This window comes from Mastomys coucha, unplaced genomic scaffold (assembly GCF_008632895.1).
Source record: "Mastomys coucha isolate ucsf_1 unplaced genomic scaffold, UCSF_Mcou_1 pScaffold15, whole genome shotgun sequence".
NCBI lineage: Eukaryota > Metazoa > Chordata > Mammalia > Rodentia > Muridae > Mastomys > Mastomys coucha.
This window is the reverse complement of record NW_022196897.1, coordinates 57,524,571-57,546,687: the sequence shown is the minus strand read 5'-3', so window position 1 is coordinate 57,546,687 and position 22,117 is coordinate 57,524,571. Positions and strand designations below refer to the sequence as shown.

The 22,117-nt window shown below is 35.8% G+C and overlaps 1 protein-coding gene and 1 non-coding gene across 2 annotated transcripts in view; one reads left to right on the top strand and one right to left on the bottom strand.

Annotated features, from left to right (window-relative positions):
• Positions 1–22,117, top strand: part of Tlk1 (tousled like kinase 1) — a 110,923-nt gene that overhangs the window by 55,081 nt on the left and 33,725 nt on the right. The window contains exons 4-10 of the mRNA XM_031373203.1: positions 9,723–9,798; positions 12,855–12,901; positions 14,482–14,577; positions 16,461–16,550; positions 17,761–17,853; positions 21,585–21,695; positions 22,052–22,112. Of these exons, the coding sequence (XP_031229063.1) occupies positions 9,723–9,798; positions 12,855–12,901; positions 14,482–14,577; positions 16,461–16,550; positions 17,761–17,853; positions 21,585–21,695; positions 22,052–22,112 (574 nt within the window). The remainder of the gene's footprint in view (positions 1–9,722; positions 9,799–12,854; positions 12,902–14,481; positions 14,578–16,460; positions 16,551–17,760; positions 17,854–21,584; positions 21,696–22,051; positions 22,113–22,117) is intronic.
• On the bottom strand, positions 17,200–17,306 carry LOC116092633. Its single transcript, XR_004119377.1, has one exon. It is a non-coding gene; the product is annotated as a U6 spliceosomal RNA (small nuclear RNA).

The following is a 22,117-nucleotide window of genomic DNA, read 5'->3' as shown; positions in this document are numbered from 1 at the left end:
AGAGTTTACTAGGAGTTACTATCACTGTCACTACCCAGGGCGTGCTTTTCAAACTCTAATGTGCAGTGAATCCCTAGTGCTTAGGACAGTAGTTCTATAGCTTTTTTTTTTCTTCCTGTTTTTTAAGCTCTTGTATACCACTAGACTCAAAAAGAAGAATGAATAGAATTTGATGTTATTAAGAAAAAGGAGGGCTGGGCAGTGGTGGCGCACCCCTTTAATCCCAGCACTTGGGAGGCAGAGGCAGGTGGATTTCTAAGTTCAAGGCCAGCCTAGTCTCCAGAGTAAGATCCAGGACAGCCAGGGCTACACAAAGAAACCCTGTGTTGAAAGACCAAAAAAAAAAAAAGGAAAGGGAAGGAGTCTAAGACGACTTAAAAGTATTTTACCATCCAGACAGGCAAGCCAGAGGGAAGGTGACTGGATGGTAATCAGTTGAATTCTGTATGTCTAGGATGGACAAGTGAGTTGGTACTGCAGCTATCAGAAGATTAGAGGTAAAGACCCAGATGTCTCTGGCGTGGGTGCTAATAAAGGCTTAGGTTCAGATAACCACATCTTAAAGTGTAGTCTCAAGGCTCCTGCAGGTCCCAAAACATGCTTCAAGGAGTTTTTGTATCTTTGCTAACACATTCCTTTTTCTTAAGAGTTTTTAGAGAATTTCTAGACTTTGTGACACATGATGCTATCACACTGGTGATTTATATATAGGTTATGTGTTTGTATGTCCTAGTATGACAAAAATCTTGAAGTAATAAATACTGATGTTTGTAACCCACCCAAATGGGTTTGGGTTTTATTAGCTGTTTCTTATTACTGTGATAGAATACCTGACAAGAACATCTTAAGGGAAAAAGCGTTTTGCCTCCACCTTGCACATCTTAGGGTTTGATCCTAAGAACATCAGGGGTGCTGGGGAATGAAAAAATGGTAACCTTGGGATTGAGTGGACTGTGTGCTTCAATGAAGATGTACCAGCATCATCCAGGAAACTCTGTGTTTATTTTATACATCCGAGTGGAAGAGGCAAGTTTAGCTAATCTTGGTAGGGGTCTTTGCAGGGGAGTGTAGGCTCAGGCTATATCACATTTTGTGCACATGGATCAGGGCATTGGGGTCCTTGATCATGTCAACAGCACACATTATTCAAATGTGGGACTGTCATTGGTTATTGGTATTTATTTCCATAAAAGTAGAGCATGCCCATCAATCTCCTGGGATGGCAGTCTTCTTCCCCTGACCCTTTTCCGTTTCAGCACCCAGATTCCCCTTGGAGTATTTTTAGAAGTTTTTGGAATATTTCTAAAAACTTCGAAATAATCGTTTTCTAGGTATTTATTTAGCAACCAAACAAAAAGTTGTTAAATACTACCTTCAATAAAACTGTGTGTGGTGGGGTAAGACAGAGAGAGGGAGGGAGGGATGGAGGGTGGGTTTACTGTTCTTCTCAGGCAGAAAAAGCTTCCAAGCTGATTGAATACAAAACTTAATGGAAGAAAAAGTGAGATTTGTTTTAACTGAAAACTCATTCTAGTATAGTGAACTATATATTCTAGTAGATGATCAGTAGACGTTTCTTGAAAGAATAAGTAAATGTCTCTGCCAACCCATCTCCTTCATGAAGGATCTTCATCCCTCTTTGTTAGCAAATCCATCCTATTCATCTCAGCTGCTCGTGTTACCTATTGTTTAAAATGCCAGTGTGTTAAGTCATCTCAACAATCAGTTTTCAAACTTATAGCTCTCAAGATTGAGTTCAACAACTCTTCCATATTGTTAAGAACTCCAATAAACTTCTTAAATGTAGTTTACCAGTATTTACCACTTTAGGAATTTAAAATAAAACGTTGGACCATTTAAATTAAATGTAGATTTAAATACACAACCTATAAACCATCAGTAAAAATCCTCCTGTCTTTACATAGCCTCTGAAGTATTCCTTGTTAAATTAATACGTGAGTGAAAGCTCAGTATGCCAACTACAAATAGTTCTTACACATTTAAACCAGAGCAAAGTTTGTGAGGCTTAACATTTTACAATGGATAATTTGAAGGAAGCAGAGGAGGCTGTCCTATATAGTCAGTGAGGGCATTTAATAAAGTCTCCTTAGCTCTTTTGCACTGTGGTAGCAAGAATGCCTTCAAGTATTGCAAATGCTGTCAGATAGTGGGAGGGAAAGTTCTTTTGCTAAAGGTCTCACTAACAGAGCAGAGAAAATTTAAAGTATATTAACCATGGAGGTGAATTATAAACTATCTAAAATTTAAATCACCAAATGTGCAAACAAGCTCACAGAGGTGTCACTTGCCCATAGTCGCGTACATGATAAGTTAATGATAGAAATTCAAATTTAAAAAACCTGTCTCATTGTAAAATTATATTCTCAACTATAGAAGTATGTCAAGCTCTGTCTTGATAGTTAAGGTAGTTTGGAGCTTACTGGATAATCACCCTAATTAGTTTTCTTTTGAAAACTAATTTGGAGTACAGAGTTTTTAGGTTTAAGATAACTTGTAGCAGTCATCAGATATGCCAGCCCAAGGAAGGTCTGGAGGAAGAGCACTCACGGGTGTTGATTTCACACGGGATACTTAGATTGTAAGGGCTCTGTGCTCAAGCTGATATTTGCTGAGAATTTTGTTTTCAATGTTTTATTCTTTAGTAGAAATTTAAAGATACTAGAAAGATACATTTTATGGCAACAAAATATGGGAAATATTTTACTAATGGTCCTTTATTTCTCATTTTCTAAAATAACCAAGTAACTATGACAACCAGCGAACTTGTATAGCCTAATTAGTTTCTGCTACTTGGCACAATTTTGGTTTTTAATTGTACTAGAAGATTATAAAAAGTCGTGGTATCTTTTTATGTGTATGGGTGTTTTGCCTGTATGCATATCTATGTACATATACATATACCAGGGCATGCCTGGTGCTGGGAGAGGCCAGAAAGGGTATTGGATACCAGGAAACTGGAGTTCCTGATATTTGTTGTGAGCCAACATGTGGTGCTGGGTCCTCTGCAAGAGTAGCCTGTACTTTTAGTTGTTAAACCATCTCTTTAGCCTAGGAATAATATTCTTAATTTTAGAGACTATGAAATGCATATTACATAGGAAATTTCGTAATTTACCATAACTTTAGATAGATAGCCTTATCTTTGTCCCAATGAGGCATCAAAATCACTTCTAGAGTTTTAAAGGCATTTTCTAGAAATAATTATATTTGGAGTGGAGACTGTCTAGAAATAAAAACTTTATAAATTATTGAAAATCACTGCCAATAGATATATGGTAGAACTATTAAAAATACTTATCTACACTCACACATAAACATGAGATAAATAAAATGTGCTGTTGTAGGGAAAGTGTGTGTGTGTGTGTGTGTGTGTGTGTGTGAACTGAATATAGAGCTTGTACCAAGCAAATTCTTTACTACTGAGCTATATACTTATTCCATAGTAGTGCTAATTATTGTGTACAGATCTTGAAATGTGGTAAGTATTCTCAAATATTAATATTGTTAAGTGTAGACTGATAGCCTTTGAAGTTAAATTTTGGAATGTGAATATTCTACATTTGGTCTTCGTCAAAGGCTGAGAAGCAGTTCATATTCCCTGACACCACATTTACACTTACAATTATCAGAGACAGTTGGATGGTTCACTGATTAAGAACACTTGATGCTTTTACAGAGGTCCCAGGTTCAGTTCCCAGGACCCACCTGGTGGCTCACACCATCAGTAACTCCAGTTCCTGAGGATCCAACTCTCTCTTCTGGCTTCTACACGCACATGCATGATGCATGCAGGAAATCATCCAGAAAGTAAATACATAAAGTAAAAATAAATCTTTTTAGAGAAATAATGTGTGGTGGTGGTAGTGGTGTGTGTGTATGTGTGTGTGTGTGTGGTGTGTGTGTGTGTGTGTGTGTGTGTGTGTGTGTGTGTAACTAGGAACTTGTGTTTAAGGTACTGACTGCAGTGTGTGTGTATGTAAGACAGTTATCATTTCCTATGAATCACAATGGGGCATAAATTGAAACCACTATTCTAAATTTTGCTTTTATACTTACTTTAATAATACCAAAACTGCAGGGTAAATTAACTCAAGTTATTGCTTCCCAAACCCCATCCAACCCATCCCTCACAACTGTTCTGTATGGCTGCTTGGTTTTGATTTTGTGACTTGAAAGCTGCTGACAAGATAATTTGAGTAAGGAGAAAGTTCAGCTGGATTCTAATTTTATAGTGCATCCTACTTAGCAGTTTTAAAGGGAAAGCCAGAGAAAAGAGAATGTCAGTAAACAGTTATGATGCATAACAAAAAGAAAATTGCACACTCCATTATCAAATTACTCTTTAATATTGAGAACTTAGTATGTTCTTTTTAACATATAGGGATTTCATGTTAAGTGACCCAGTTAAAAGCTTAGGTTCAAATGGAAGGATGGTAAGTAACATAGTTGTTAGAATTCAGAGTATTGTTCAGTATTAAGCTTCCTTTCAGTGGCAGTGGGTGCTGGGCATGTATGACAGCAGTGAAATGTGCAGGCTTTAAAAAAATGAAACTGTTGATATGAGTTGAGTGGATACCCATTTCTTCCTGCTGCTCTCCACTTTATTATGATACTGTCATGTAAAAGAAGCAGTACATCATAAAGTAAAATACATTCAAAGTTGCTAGTGTTTATTTAGAATAGCAAGAAAAACTTTTATTTGACAATAAGGTTTCAAGATATTGTGTATATAAACTTCTACAGTAGATTTTAGAGTTAGTAGTGTAACAGATTTCTTTTGAGGGGTCAAAGTTTCATGCAAAGATTTCTAGATAATAATTATTAAAGTTTTGTCTCTTTTTCGGGGATGGGCTATGCAAGTTCCAAGTCGTTAGTAGCTGAAACTATCCTTGAATTATAATGTCCATATTTCATAATAAGTTTCTACAAAAAATGTAATAAAATACAAGGAAGCAAGAAAAAATTTTATAATTTGCTATATTTTAATCTAGTTCTTAAAGTTTAGAGAAAACAGGATATCTTTTTATTTTTTTATTATTTAACATGTATGTATATTTTGTTTGCATGTATGTCTGTACACCACATGTGAACCTGATGCCTGCAGAGGTTTGAAGAGGCTGTAAGATCTCTTGGAACTGGAGTTACAGATAGTTGTGAACCTCTTTGGAGATGCTAGGAATTGAATCCTGGTCCTCTGAAAGAACAACCAGAGCTCTTAACAACTGAGCTAATTCTAGCCCTGAAAACTAACTACCTTACACATTTGACATTCTGGGGGGAAGGGGCATTAATTTGCATTGACTATTTTTTTGGTAAGGATCCATGTTTAGATATGTGCCATTAAGTAATAAAGGTATTTCTCAATTATTATCCTGTCTGAATCTAGTTTAACAAATTCTGTCCAAAAATGTTAATGTTCAATGGTTAACCATTGAACAGTGGGATAAGCTGGGCTTAGTGATTAAGAGCCCTTTTTTCTCTCATTTAGGGGACCATGTTTAGTTCCCAGTACATGTGCAGTAGCTTACAATGATCTATAATTCCAGTTCTAGGGAATCTGATTCAATTTTGTGACCTCTGTAGGTAACAGGTATGCATATACTACACATACATACCTGCAACCCAAACACCCATATACATAAAACTAAAATTAAAAACCATTAAACACTATTCTTAGCAGCTGTAGGCAAAAGTTTGTCATGACATATGTTCACATTATAATGATCATCCTTGAATTTGGTGTGTGGATATGAGACATTCAGACGGGCAGTGAGTTGTACTTTTCAAGTCAGTCATTGGTTTGATGAATATTTCACTAAAAATACTCAATACTAGTATAACTTTTTTGTGTTTTTAAGTGTTTAAGTCTTAAAGAATTTAGTTGAAGAGAACTTAAATGTTGCCCTGTTAGCTATAGTGATTTTGTTAAGATTTTATTTGATGTGTGTTGCCTGTTTAGTTAGGCTTTGTGGACTCTAGGTAATAAAGAGAGCAAACTGTATTGTCACCCTCCTTCCCATTGATGTGCTGTATCTTCATACACTGTAATTCTTTGTTTAGTGTATTTATGCTGGTAATTTTTAGCTCTCTCATCTGAGGCTTATAGGGATAAGATCTGTAATGATTTGTGCCCTTAATTTTGCCACAGTACTAGCATTCTTTTTTCTTACCTTAAACTTACTTGCATGGAACAAAGACAATTTCACCTTTAATATAAACCAAGAAGCACATGATTAGCAATAAAACCTTTGTTTGGTAAAAAACACTAATCTAAGTTTCAATGAAAGTATACCATTCATTAATTGTATCACCTCTAGAGTGCTTTAAAATTTGCCTTCGTTTTTCAAATTTCCAAGTGCCTAGAAAATACTGTGTAAGTTTGTACTATATCAAGTCAAATGTCAGAATAGTGTGTCTCAAACCTGGCATTTGTAAAGCTAAACTGTTTTATCTGTACTAGTCTTTCCTTCATTTTCCCCTAGCCACTATTCTACTGTTTGTTGGAGTTCTTGCGCCTTTTATAATAATATATTCTTTTCACCTAGCTCTAAAACAAATTCAGCTCTACCTTCTCTGTTAATCCTTACTGAGAACAGTTATAGTGGGTTAGTTGAAAAAGTTAGAAGTTCTATAGAAAGCATTTGATCTATGAAAAATAAGATGCTGTGTTTGCAGGTGTGGGTAGCAGTGGCATAAGATGTATCTCTGTAGGTTAGAGCCTTAGCTTAGTCATCTTCTTTAGTAATTTCTGAGTCCTATTCTCCCTTCAGGCATTTGTGGAACAGTTTGAAAATTGCAGGTAGTATTCTGAACTTTGTCAGTGATGAGTCACTACAGTGATTAAATATGTTGTGAGCTTTTGTACATTTTGCTCCAAAATTCTAAATCCTCTAACAGGCCTGTATATAAGTGAATGCCTCAGAGAATTGGCAGTGGTAGCCTTCATTGAGGATTTTTATTTTGTTTAATATTAGTGTTGCTCAGATTATTTATATTTAAACCCAATTATTCTATGTACATTTGTGTTAGGGTTGTTGTTGGCCTAACTATGGGTTCCGTGGGGGGGAGAGAGTGATAGTGAAAGTGGAAAATGCTTTGCACATCCGGTAAATTACTGTAGGTTCACGAGGGCAGAAGCTACTAGTCCTTATGCATTAGCACACATAGTTAAAGGTTGGAACAGTGCATGGACATATGAGGTGATTCATAGGGTAGTTGTTGACATAAAAGAATTGATTGATGTGTACTGGTATCATGGTGTGCTGAGTATACTGCAGGTGCTGTGTTCTAAGTGTGTTCCTTATCCAGTCCCCACATTCCTACAGTGCTAACAGTAAATGGATTTCTGGTGTAACATGACAGTGATTATAATTTTAGTACATGTTGGATCAAGGGTTTATAATCTGTTCAGAAATTCATGGTGCCTGGCTCATTAAGATATTACATTCCATACAACTCCAAGTATGTCCATAGAGTGAAAGGTTCTCACAAAGGTGAAACATTAGGACATCCTAGGAGGGCAGGAGGTCTGGATTCAGTAGCAGTGTTCACTTTACAAGCTAACCTAAGTATATTGTGGCTTTACGGTCTCTGTCTTTCACTCACTCACTTTATACAGCCCTTCTGGACATTACCACTTGTTTCTGATCTCTTGTACTTTATAGTTTAAAATTATTTTAGGCTTGTTTTTTTCCCTCCTTGTCATTTCTCAAACTCGCATCTCATTTGATATAAACCTCTTGCCTTGCCTTCTTTACTGTAATCATGACGTCACTATTCCACCTCCTTTAGATGAACTAACCCTTTCCCCGAAGGTATATTTCATTTCCCTACTGAGAAATTGTGTTGGGAGGAAGAAAAAAACTTCACTAAGTACTACTTTATCTTTGAAAAAAAGACATTGACTATTCTAAAATGTTTATTGAGTGAACTGTGTAATGAATGTTTTCCCAAATACGTTTGCAAATTTGTACATAATATACCACAATCTCACTCCAGCCCTCTTGTGATGGCCAGAATGTTAGCATTTTAATGGTTTACACTAAGGAAATCTGTTTCCCCTCTACCCCAGTGTAAGGAAATGCCAGGGCCAGGAAGCAGGAGAGGGTGGGTTGTGAGCAGGGGGAGGAGGCAGGGAACAGGCTTTTTTTGTTTTTGTTTTTGTTTTTTTCTGGAGGGGAAACCAGGAGAGGAGATATCATTTGAAATGTAAATAAAGAAAATATCTAATTAAAAAGGAAAAAAAAGTAATCTGTTTCTCCCCAATAAGATGTAGCATTCTCAGCCTATCTAAATGGGTGTTCCTTGGAGTGAACCATTTAGAACATGGTATCTTCTAAATAAAAACTGCTGATTCTACTATTACTTTTATAATTAAATTTTATGATTTTTGTTGCTGTGATTTAGTCAAAATTTAAAGATAGAATTCCAGTAGGACCTTGTTGTGCTTTAAACTTAGTGTGGTGTTAGTTTACTCGGAACAATTGTTATTTCTTAGGTGGTAGATTTGTTTGTTGTAGGCTGGGTGAGCTGGCACACACACCTTTTATCCCAGCACTCATGAGACAGAGTGTTATTCTGTAGACAGGAGGGTTACTGTAAGTTCAAGACCAGCCTGATCTACATAGCAGGGTCCAGACTAACTAAGGTTATATATTGAGCTTCTCCCCCAAATATATATTTGTTGGCATAGATTGTTGTAATATGAATAATTTATTACTGAGAGACTTGTTTTTATTTTAATGCATGGTTAGGATTCTTCATAAAGATGTTAACAGAATTTTTAGTTTGTTGTAGTATTCTAAAAGTAGATTAACAGAATTTCCTTAAAAAAAAATCTTACAGTTTATAAAGTAAAAAACTTAACAGGCAATGTATAATGGTTAAATACACAGTAATGTTTTGAAATACCTGTAGTTAATTAATTTTGATTTTGATCCAGGGCATGTAGCATGTCAAATAGAGAGAATTTAAAGAGCATTTGGATTTTGGGGTTGCACAAAACTAAATTTGCTTTGACTCTTGCTGTATAGCACCAGTAGTGCAAACCATGAATAAGTTGTTAGTCATTCATCTATTTGTCCAGTAATAACATGCTAGGCCCTATAGTGACGGGGTGAGGTAGGAAGAAGATGGGATGTTTATCTGTAAGGAATTCAAAGATACAGCTGGGTATGGTGGTACAAGTCTTTAATCTCAGCACTCAAGAGAGAGACAGGTAGATAGCTACCTGGGTTTACATAATAAGACTGTCCCCCATCCCAAACATAATCTGTTACTCTACTATAATTGTTCTTGATTAATAATTGCCAGGCATTCAAGTGAATGGTCTCTTAGTTTGGGTTAAACATGTCAGTTTTTGTCTGTCCCTATTTTCTCATTGAAATTTAATTTTTATAGACTAAATATATATGAATAGTAAAAAAAAAAAAAAAAAAAACAGAAAAAAGTTATTCTTCTGACTTAAGAATATTAAGGTCTAATTATTCTCAGATTTCTCATTTTTTCTTAAGCCAAATTGTGTAAATGTGAATCTCAGTTATATCTTCGAAATAAATTGCATGTCAGTGATTGAATTTGCATCCTATGGGCACCATTGAATGCTTTATTTGGCCTCAAAAGTAAGATGATTTTTATATTGATAGTAATAATTTTGTATATTAAGACTGTAATTTAAAATGTTGTTAACTTATTTTCCTTAGACACCAGAGAAGAAACAATCTGAGTCATCAAGGGGAAGAAAGAGAAAAGCAGAAAGTCAGAATGAAAGTAGTCAGGGTAAGCAGACGCCATCTTCCTTCAGAGACTGTGCACACTTAAAAATTCATTACTCTGATTTTTAACTAATTAGGGCGATAACTGTTGAATAAGTGGCTTTGTGGTTTGGAAATTTTCTATCTAGTATATATTTGCAGTTATAATAGCTTAGGATTGTACTTGGCATAGAAACAAAAGCATGAGACTGCGGGCCTTTGTACTGTAGGTACTTAGCTCATGATTACTGTTTGGGGACTTTGACATTTCCATATTGTTTATTTGGGCTTAGAATCTGGTAGGCATTTCTTTATCTCCTTTCAGTTTTCCATTCTATCTCACTTTAAAACTAGCAACCCATTCTCTTTTTTTATTTAAAAAAAATTATAAGAATAATTAGATTCTCATTAAAGCACCTGTTTTTTGGTTATACCCATTTTCATCTTTTTTTATATATCTTCTTTTTGTGATATAAGCTAAAGTTACTTTCATTATATTATACATAATCCTAAAAAATTATGTATGTGTACGCGTGTGTGTGCATATGTGTATGTTTGTGTGTGTGTGTTTGTGTGTATGTGCGCGCATGCACATGAGAAAGAGTGCTTGAGTGTTTGGTGCTTGTGCATATGTGCTTGCAAATGAGTATATCTGTGTTTGTGTACACAAACCAGAAAGAGTGTTGTGTGTCAGGATTCCTCTGTTACTTTCTGCCTCTCTGAGCTAGGGTGTTTCCTTGAACCTAGGGCTCATTTTTCTTGCTTGGGCTGGAAGCCAGCAAGCCCTAGTAATCTTCCTGGCCCCATTCTGCTTGGACCTGGAATTACAGGTGTATTAAGATGCCCAACTTGTTATGTGGGTGATAAGACCCATCAGTTCTGGGATCTGAATTTTAATCCATGTGATCACACACTCAGCACTTTTAGTCACGGAGTCAGCTCTGTGGCCCAGAAGACATGATTTCTTATTACAAGCTGGTGCTATTTAATTAGGACCCTGGAAAGGTAGGAGTTGCATGTTTTGGAGCCAGTCTTTAGGCTTGTGAACTGCCTTACCACTTACATATAGCACTGGAATCAAAGCGTGTGCTATAGCAGTTGTCTGAGAAACAACAGATTTGTCTACGACTTTTTAAAGGTGTCTAGTGTGTTTGATCTCACGTTACAGTTGCTTTCTTTTGTCTTGAAATAGGTCCTCCAACCTGTGGTTAGTGCACATGTAAGTTCATTGTAAAGGTACATTAGCTCATTTCAGCCACAGACTCAGGAAATCTTAAAAGTAACCCCCTAAATAAGGTGGGGTTTCTGAACTTGGTTTAGCTAACTTGTCCTTAAGAACTGTGCTTTTAGGGGGCTATTGAGAGGGCTTAGTAGTTAAAGGCACTTGCCACCAAGCCTTACAACTTGAGTTCAATCCTTGGGCTTACGTGGTAAAACAAGAGGTCCAACATCTGCAAGTTGACCTCTGACCTCCACATGTATACTGTGCCTGCTACCCATGTACTCCCAGACACTAAATACATTTAATAAAAACGAACCCAGGCCTTTTTTCTGTCTGGTCTACTGCTCACAGAAATGCCTGACCTTCTGGGTGAGAATGGTTGCCTAAATTGGATCTCCTCATTTCTTCCTCACTGAACATTTGCTTTAGAGTGACACTAGCTTACTGTGTTTCCCACCCTTCCTTTCCTTACAGTGAGCTTCAAGCCCAGAAACAAACTACCCTTGTCACCTCATGACTATTTTAAGTCATATTTCCGTTCCAGAACCAGTAATATATACTAGAAGTACTATTGCTTCTAGGAAATCAGGTCTGTCTCTGAAACTGACAGTGGAACAACTTCCTCCTTAACAATAATGGACTTTGGCGGAGTGGTTCTTGGTAAAATTCAGTTTCTAATGAGGGAAAGACAAAATGTAAGTGGGGCTATAGCCTGAAATTAGATATTTCATATATGAGGCAGGATATAGCAGATAAAATTTTACGTTCAATTAGAGGAAAAGAATTAGGGAAATTAGCTTCTAGGTAAGCAACCCTCTGTCTTTCTTTACTAGCCAGTGGTATCTCTTCAGAATTTTCAGGGACATTATCAGAGACAGAGAGAACATTCTTTTGGGATAAGTCTCTGCAATTTAGTCTGACCTAAATAAATTGATATGAAACTGTTGTTCAATTTTTTTTTTTAATAGCATTTGTTGTCTCCAAGTCCTAAGTTTTTAAAAAAGAAAAAGTTCTTTAAAACTAATCGAACTGCATTTTAGGGCAGAACATGTAAAGAGTGGTGTGAGCCTCCTTAGCAATATGGTCTTAAGAACATTTTTTTAAAATGTAAACTTTTAAAATATACATCCTGTTAATGTGCAGCATTTAGAAAACATAGTGAGACCCTAACTAAAAGAGAAGAAAGAAGACAAAGAAAATCAAAACATATTTCACAAAATAACATTGACAATAAGCATATTGCTATCTGCCCAGCACATTAGATTTGGGTTTGTATCATCCAAAGCTGGTTTCCATTACTATCCTTAACAAAGTGTGGTTTAGTTTGTCAGATACAAAGTTGCCATATGTCTTTTTAGTTTATTGGGTGTTTTTTTTTCTTTTCTGGGATTAATAGATTATTAAAAAACATTAGTAATGTTTTAAAGATCAAATTGCTTTTGCCAGGGTTTGACCATGTAGCTCAGTGGTAGCATTGCTGAAGCCCTGGGTTCAATCTCTAGCATCATTCTCCAGCAAAGGAGAGAGTGGAGTGGGAGAGAAAAAGAGGGGTGGGAGAGAAAGAAACAGGGGATCTTTAATGTTATTTATCTGATTTTTCTACAATTAGTACTTCCATAAATTGGCATATTTCTATTAAAATGTGATTTAATTAGATTTTATAAATGTTTAAAGATTATTAGTATTTTTAATACTCATCATTACCTTATTAAAATGCCACACTTAAATAAATGGTTTTATATGCTTCTAATTAAATAAGTTATATTTTAATTTGGCACTTTTCTCTTTTTGATGTAATAAATGGTAGATAATCATGACTAGCCTTTAAATATATACAATTTTTATTTTTTATATTTTAGGAAAAAGTATTGGGGGACGTGGCCACAAGATTAGCGACTATTTTGAAGTAAGTTTATTAAGAATTATTTCTAGTTCCTAATCCAGTGTAGTTCTTCTGCAAGTTGAAAATTATTTCTTTGAAGCACAAGGTCAACTTTTGAGAATAATATTAACATTGTGTGATATTTCTTTCCTAGATCATGAAAACCTTTCAGAGTACTTACATTCTTGGTTAACCAGTCCATATTGTAGGTAAAGTTAGCTGTTAGTGTTCTTTTTTCAGATGGAAGAACTAAAGTAGCAACCTGGATGACAGACTGAGTTGGAGTAACAGTAGAACTGGCATTGAGCCCCATGGATGGAGACTTAAATAATTGATAAGACTCTTCAGAAGAAGCCCTGAAAAAAAAAATAGCCATGCTTTCAGCCTTTCTTAATCTAGACTATTTTCTTGCTTCTGCATTCTTTTGGTTTCTAATTTCCATTTGAAAATATTGATTGTTTGTTAAAACAACAAATGTTACTTCTTCAGTAGAAAAAGATGTCTTCATTTGTAAGAGCAGAATTGGCTGATTAAGGCAAGAGCTAAGTTCAGACAACACAAAAAAAATCTCCAAAGCTTTTTTCTTTTTCTTTTTCTTTTTTGTGGGTGAGAGAGTGTTTTTTGTAAAACTGTTTCTAACCCCAAAGTATCCACTGCCTTTTATTTAGTTAAGCCACTCAAGGTTAATATCATTAAGAACTTGTGCTCGGGATAGGGATAAATTCAAATAATCATAGTCTCTTGAATGCCTACTATGTGCTAGGTGATAAACTAAGCCCTAGATAAAGTAAAAAATTCTGGGGTTGCAGGAAGTTGTTTAGTAAACACACTAGTCATCTCTGCTGTTCATATCAAACTTTATGTTAATATTAATAAGTGGTGAAGTAGAGAATAAACTGTACTCCTAGAGGAACTAAGCAACAGTGAACTGTTTTCTTCTGTTCTTGGCACAGAGGCATGAACTAGGAAGAAATCACTGTGGGGCAGGTTGTTGGCTTCTATATGTAGTTGAAGGCATATATTCCATAAGAAAGAATGGGATTTGTAAAGATATTTTGTTTTTGTTGTTATAGGGAAAAGATTTGTCCTATATAATTATTTTATATAATGCGTTGAATATTTGGATATCATATCGGATCTTGTGAATGATTCTAAAATAGTTGTGTTTGCTAAAATCATATATTAATATTTAAAATTTTTTGAGATTAGAGACTGGTTTCCTTTTAAGAAAAAATTATAGGGAAACTGCTAAACTTGGGAGGAAAAGAATAAATACGTTCATTTTGGGGGTAATTTATTTTGTCTTTGAGTAAACCACAATATAACAAATTATACTCAGAAGATAAAGTAGTAGGCATCATTTATTATATGATATAGTCTTAGGCTTCATATAGCTGAACTTGTTCTTGCTTTTTCTGCACCCATTTAAATTACTGGTTGATTTTTTTATCTGAAGCAAAGTATAATTAGGTCTGGGATGTAGACCATCTGTGTGAGGCCATGGGTTCACTCCCCGGCACTAGAAATAAAATAAGATAGACTTGAATTAATTCCTTAGTGCCAAATCTGAAATAGCAACTATGCTTTCTCATTTCTTTTCTCAGTACCAAGGTGGAAATGGCTCGAGTCCAGTAAGAGGCATACCTCCAGCAATCCGTTCTCCGCAAAACTCACACTCACATTCCACTCCTTCCTCATCTGTAAGCTTTACTATTCAATGTTTTAATGCATTGTCTTTGCCTTAGAGGTTATACATAATAACTTACAATGTGCTGTTTTTATTTTGTATACTTTTATATAGTCATGTTTATGTTTTAAAAGGGAAATCACTTTAGTGACATAGTTGAATTTTCTTTAATTGTCTGATTTTTCGGAATTTTTATTGTGAACGTGTTTCTTAGCCAGGCATTGGGCTGTATGCCTGTAATCCCGGCACTGAAAAGAGAAAGAGAATTGGGAATTCAAGATCGAGGCTGGAGAAATGCCTCAGTGTTTAAGAGAACTCTGGCTACTCTTCTAAAAGACCCAGGTTCGATTCCTCACACTCAAAATTATGGCTCAGGAACATCTCTAACTCCAGTTCCAGAGTATTTGAAACACTTTCTGGCCTCCACAGGAACCAGGCATGCATGTGGTACACAGATATACATGCAGGCAAAACACCCATACACATAAAATAAATAAGTAAATAAATAAAATTTAAATTCCAAGGAATTTAGCATCATCAACTATAGAAAGAGTTGAAGGCTGTCCTGAGCTCCTTAACTTTTTTTTTAAGTGAGTTTTTAAGCTGAAGTTTGCCTGCATTGTTTGTATGTATCCAGGTAGTATTATTTTGCTTCTTTTTTTTTAAAAAAAAAAAAAAAGGAAAAATCAGTAGAGCCTGTGGGCTACAATAAATACTGCAGCATCTCTTTTTATTCACTATTTCTGATGTTTAGCTTTGTTATTGATTAAATTTCTTAAAAAGGAAATAATCATGAATCATTAGGGGAAATTTTAAGAAAAAGATGGGCCATTCAGCATAGAAAAAAGTTATTCGAATTAGCCTGTAACTTTAAGACACAGTTTTTATGTGCATTGTTTTGCATCTTAAATTTTATTTTTCATTTACTTGGAAGTTAAGTTTCATTTAACCAAAAGAATAATGCTTGTTTTCTGTAATTTGAAGATGAATTATAAATTGGTAAAACATCGGACTTTGTCTTACTTATTCATGCACCCTTGCATTGTGTCCTCTTCTACTCGTTGTCTGTGGACATAATTTAGGCAAGTCTTACCATTTTGTTCCTTGGGATGCCATACATGGGCATTTACACAGGAAGAAGGCTTAGGACTCAGACTTGAAAGTTAATGTAACATTGATACAGTGCTGCCGTCCCCGTTTACAGATGTAAACCACAAAAATCACTAATAAATGTATGAGTTTTAGATTACTTGTGGCCATTCATTTTTATTTTAGTACTAAAAAGTGTAGACTTTTATGACTTTTGTTTGTTTGTTTCTTTCTCACTCCCTATTCCCAGGATCTCTGTATGTCTAACCTGGGACTCACAGAGATCTACCTGCTTCTGCCTCCCATATTATTGGGATTAAAAACTTGAGCTACCATGCTCAATGATTTCTTTTAGTCATGATAATCTTTTTTAATATGTTTGTTCCAGGCCATACTTTGCTTATAAACCCTTAAGCTTTTGTGGATCTGAGTATAAGCCTCTTTACGTCAAGGAATGTATGTTTGCTCACACTGGGTCTCATACAGGAGGTACTCAAGAATGCTTGTTGAAGCTGGGCGTGGTGGTACACGCCTTTAATCACAGCACTTGGGAGGCAGAGGCAGGCGGATTTCTGAGTTTGAGGCCAGCCTGGTCTACAGAGTGAGTTCCAGGACAGCCAGGGCTACACAGAGAAACCCTTTCTCGAAAAAACCAAAAAAAAAAAAAAAAAAAAAGAATGCTTGTTGAATGAATTAATGATGATTAAAAGTATTTTAAAGGTAATACAAGATAAACATTTTCAGAAATGTTAAGTAATTGTTGCTGAGTAGAAATTTTTATGGTAGAAATTTTACCATAATTTTCAGGTTCGACCGAATAGCCCTTCTCCTACTGCATTAGCTTTCGGGGACCACCCTGTTGTACAACCAAAGCAGTTATCCTTTAAGATCACTCAAGTAAGTAATAGTTTTAAATTTTGCTATGACTTTTAGGAAAATTCTGACCAAGTGTATTAACAATTAAAATGTTTATGGTTTGTTTTGTATATAATTGTAAAGTAAAATTAAACATAAGAGCTGACTTACTAAACTAAAACATTTGCAGGGTAGGAGGAACTGAAGCATCCAACTGAATACCAGCTTGCCCTTGGTTACATACTTGAGCAGATGTCTCAGGCAGTAAAGCTGCCAGAGCATCTTCACGATGCTGCTGTGTTGGCTATAAGTGAACACAAAACTCATTTCAGTGTCTGTCTGTTTATACCACTTAGAAAATCATCTATATGAAGTTACTTAGATATAGTTATGTCGTTATTATTACTGTTAATATTTAGTTTTATGAATTGTGAACACAGGCCATACTTTTTTGAAAGGTCTTTGTTTCTGTTTTGCTTTTTGGTGCCAAGGATTGAATTTGTGGACCAGTGCAAATAACAGGCATTTGCTCTGCCACTAAACTGTTTACCTAGTTTATACCGCTATCCATTCATTGATTCGTTCAGTTTGTTCATTTAGTTAATGCTTTTTCAGACTTAAGATTGGACAGTTGATCTGTTGATGGAGCACCTTGGCTCCAAGTATATTTTCTTTCTTTCTTTCTTTTTTTTTTAATATGGAACACTTCACGAATTTGTGTGTCATCCTTGCGCAGGGGCCATGCTAATCTTCTCTGTATCGTTCCAATTTTAGTGCATGTGCTGCTGAGGCGAGCACTAAGTATATTTTCTTTAGTCTTCCTGGGTCATATCCAAACTGTTGTGAGTGAGCTGGGTGTTGTGGTACATACCTTTAATCCCAGTACTCTGGAAGCAGATACAAACAGATCTCTAAGAGTTCAAGGTCAGCATGATGAGAACATACCCACCATATAAATAGAAGCAGTTTTTACTTGTCAGTTATAAACAACTTTAAAACTGGTTTTACAAAACTAAAGATAACACTCTACAATGTATAGTGCGAACATTTGTGTATGAGATTTAATAAATTATATACAAGATTTTCAGCATTTATACTTGAGACTCTTAAAACTACACTAAGATGTCTGGGGTTGTCTTTTTACATACCACAAACTATTGTTCTTGACTGTTTGAAGTTGGTAAAATCTACCCTCACATTTATGTATAATGTTTATAATAGTGATAATAAAAAATATCTTTTTTTCATTTAGACTGATCTTACAATGCTGAAATTGGCAGCATTAGAAAGTACTAAAAATCAGGACCTGGAAAAGAAGGAAGGTCGGATAGATGATTTGCTCAGGGTGAGTAATATGTCATGGAGAAGGAGTTATGTAACTTATGTCATAGAGGAGTTATATGACTTAATTTGGCAGCAGTTAAACTATTGAGAAAATACTAAATATGACAATCTTCTGTATTCAAAAACAATAAACTTTTTCTAGTACTTGTATGTGATTGAAAATCCACTTTAGGAGCTTAGGATGGCTCAGTGGTTAGCCCCTGCAAGCACGTACACACCTATACACAGATATACACACTCCTAGTTAAAATAAAAGACAGATGTTTAAAGTCAGAATAGTTGATTAGCTCTCTGAGTATGAATTGAGAAATTGTTGAAGTAGAAGTAGGTTTATAATTTTTTATTTGATCATCTACCCCCAGTCAGATAACCCATTTCTCATTAAATAGTTTATTGCTCTCTGCCTGACATCAGATACCATTAAGGATGGAATTACTGCTATAATCCTGTGAGGTTTTTAATGGAAGATTTATTTTTAAAAATAAATTGAGGATTGGCAAGATCGCTCAGTGGTTAAGTACACTTGCTGCTTTTGCTCAGTATCCTTGAGTTGGGTCCCCAAAACCAACATGATGGCTTACAGTCCTCTGTAACTTCAGTTACAGGGCATTTGAAGTGTTCTTCTGGCCTTTTTGGGCACTCCTTACATGTGGTGCACAGATATATATGTCAGCAAAACACTCATATACACATAAAGTAAATCTGAAAGTATGTAAATAAATAAGTCTAAGGTATGTGGCTTAGCAGATAAAAGTGTTTGCTATGCAAGGCAGGAGACCTCAGTCTGATCTCTAGAGCCTACATAAAAGTAGGAGAGAATTGACTTCACAAAGTTGCAGCTTGTAAACCAATCCTATGGCGTGTGCTAATTTCACATCTTCAAACATACATACATAATGCACATAAACAATAAATTTTAAAAACCTACCCAAAACTATACTTAGAATGTGGGTAAGGCATAAAGTAGGATTTCTTTTCCCTTCCAACTCCTTAGGATCACCTACCTGATGGAAGTACTAGTTTTGAATTCTCCCCCGTGGAGTTCTGATTAAATTGATGTGATATAGCTTGGATGTTGATGATTTAAGAGCTTCTACCAACTATTGTAATTCACACCAGCTCTGTGACCCAGTGGCTTAATAGCACCGACACCCTTGATGCCATTGGAACCTTGGAACAGTGCTCTGTCACAGCCCTTGCTGCTAACCACTCTTTTGGCATCAGTGATAATGTCTTTATCATTCCTTTTGTTTCCTTATATAGTTGTGTGTGTGTTTGTGCATGTATGTGTGTTGATGTGTGCGTGTTGGTGCTGGTGATGAAACAAACCCAGGACCTCCCATGTGCTAGACAAGTGCTGCACCTCTGCACTGTGTCCTTAGCCAGCTTTTTTCCTTCTATTAGACTGAATGTTCCTTAGTGTTCAGTTTTTAGGTTTTTTTGTTTGTTTTGTTTAATGTTGGCTTCTTCCACTTTGTGAGATGTCTTTTCATTGCATCATACTGTCTTTTGATGATTGTTTTTACATGTTAATTAGCTTAAGTTTAAAGTTTATACTTTGTGTATTCTAAATTACTATCAAAGAACCAAAGAAACTGATTGTAAGAGCCTAAAGATGTTCTTCAATGAAAAATGAGGCCCTGAATTTGAAATAGAGCAAGGAGGGATATATGGGAAAGTGGAGGAAGAAATGCAATTATAAATCTCAAGAATAAAAAAAAAAAGTTAAAAAAATGCTTTTTTGATCTTATATAATTTCATGATCTCACTAGAACTGATTTGTGTCATCATGTGGAATTGGGGGTTCATTTTAATTTCTTCCTGTATAACTAATTATCCAGTTGAATTAGAAAGTTCATTTCTATACTTAAGTCCCTACCATTGAATCTTATTTCCATATGCAATATACCTACTTCTCTCTTACGTCCATGTTCTGTTTTGTGTATTACTGGATCAGTCCTGAAACACTATTTTAGCATTTTGCAGTTGTCTTTGTTAGTATCACAGTATAAACAACAGTACTTCACATAAGATAGAAGTGTATTTTAAGAAAAAACAGAAGTGGCAGCAACCTAGATATAATTGCCCCACAGTTTGACGAGACCTTGGCTCCTTCGGCAGTTGCTCCTGTCTTCAGTGCATGGCTTCAATCTTGGAGGTCACCTGTGGGTCCAAAATAAAAATAGTCACAGTTACAATGTCTGTGTTCTAAGCAGAGAACAGGGAAAAGAACCACAAAGGGGCTGGGCAATGGTGGCGCACGCCTTTAATCTCAGCACTTGGAAGGCAGAGGCAGGCGGATTTCTGAGTTCGAGGCCAGCCTGGTCTACAGAGTGAGTTCCAGGACAGCCAGGGCTACACAGAGAAACCCTGTCTTTAAAAAAGTAAAACAAGGGCTGGAGAGATGGCTCAGTGGTTAAGAGCACTGACTGCTCTTCCGAAGGACCTGAGTTCAAATCCCAGCAACCACATGGTGGCTCACAACCATCCGTAATGAGATCTGATGCCACCTCCTGGAGTGTCTTAAGAGAGTTATGTGTACTTGCATATAATAAATAAATAAATCTTTAAAAAAAAACAAAACAAAACAAAGAACCACAAAAGGTACAATTATGTGTGTATCCTTGAATATTCTACTGAATTTACTTAAATTTCTTTGTAAGAGAAGCTGGGAGCTGTAGTCTTTTGGCTAGGTTCATATCAGTTTAGAATTAAACATTTTTTCCATTATTATGCAAGAAGAAGAGTGCTTGTAATTACCTTGGCTTTATATTAAATCTTGGCATACGGTATACACGGTATATGCCCATAAGCCCATGCACAAGAACACCCTTGATGTGTGGTTGAACAAGTACTTTTTGTTTTGGCTATCTGGAATCTTAATGAAATTTTGAGGTCAGTTCAGGTTAAACATCAAACCAGGTTGAGGCTTTGTTTGAACTATTTTAAAGTGAGGATCTGTTTGTGCTAAATCTCATTTTGTTGCTTTTGACATACAGGTTTATTAACCACATAGTTTTAGGTTGGCAGTTACTTTCTTCCAATTTGGTTTCTGCATGATTGGACTATACTTGGGGATCTTGGTACTTAGTGGTAGTAGCAGCAGCATTGATGGAGAAAGTAAAATTTCCAGGCTCTCCTTCAGACCTAATATTTGGAGTGTGGGGTATCTTAGCAGGCCACAGAAGTGATTCTCTTCCTGTAGTGGTAGATAGGGTAGTCAGACTTTCCTGGAGTTAGAAGTCTCCTCTTTGAGTAATAGCTACCTGCAGAGTGAACAGAGTCTGTATCCTGTTCAAGGAAGGGTGGTTGAAAGTAGTTAATTGGGTCAGCAATTAACAGTGTTGCTCTTACATTAGTAGAGAAAGTGTTTCGAGAAGATCTAGTAGTGTAAAAGAAGAAATTCACATTTCCTCTTCAATGTGTTACACATATGATGTATACCGCATTTTACTTTTAGCTGAACTAGATTATACTTCTTCCATTTACAAATAAGGGAGCCGAACTTAGATTTAGATCTATATAGCCAAAAATTTATACCTTAGAGTATACACATAAATGTCCAGAATATGTATATAAATTTTCTGTACTTTCTACTATGTAGTTAAATTAATGTTTGATAGTAAATAGACTTGTTATTTATCTCATCTACTTATTTTTTTCAAAACAATCACTAAGATTTTCATACACACTGATTCTAGACCTTTCATTTTCTACTCATGTTGTATGTAGGCCAACTGTGATCTCAGGCGGCAAATAGATGATCAACAGAAATTACTTGAAAAATACAAAGAACGATTAAATAAGTGCATATCTATGAGCAAGAAACTACTTATTGAAAAGGTGAGTTATTATTAAATTTTGTCTTCCCTCAGTAGCTTGCTTTTCCTCACATGCTTTTAAAATCCAAATGAATGACTGGGCGGTGGTGGCGCACGCCTTTAATCCCAGCACTGGGGAGGCAGAGGCAGATGAATCTCTTGAGCTCAGTGCTAGCCTGGTCTACAGAGTAAATTCCAGGCCATCCAGGGCTACACAGAGAAACCCTGACTCGTGGATGGATGGATGGATGGATAGATGGATGGATGGATGGATGGATGGATGGATGGATGGATGGATGGATGGATAGATGGTTAGATGGATGGATGGATGGATGCAAATTTTTGAATGAATATAATGATTTTTTTTCTCATTTTCAGAGTACACAAGAAAAATTGTCAAGCAGAGAGAAGAGTATGCAAGATCGGTTGCGCCTTGGGCACTTT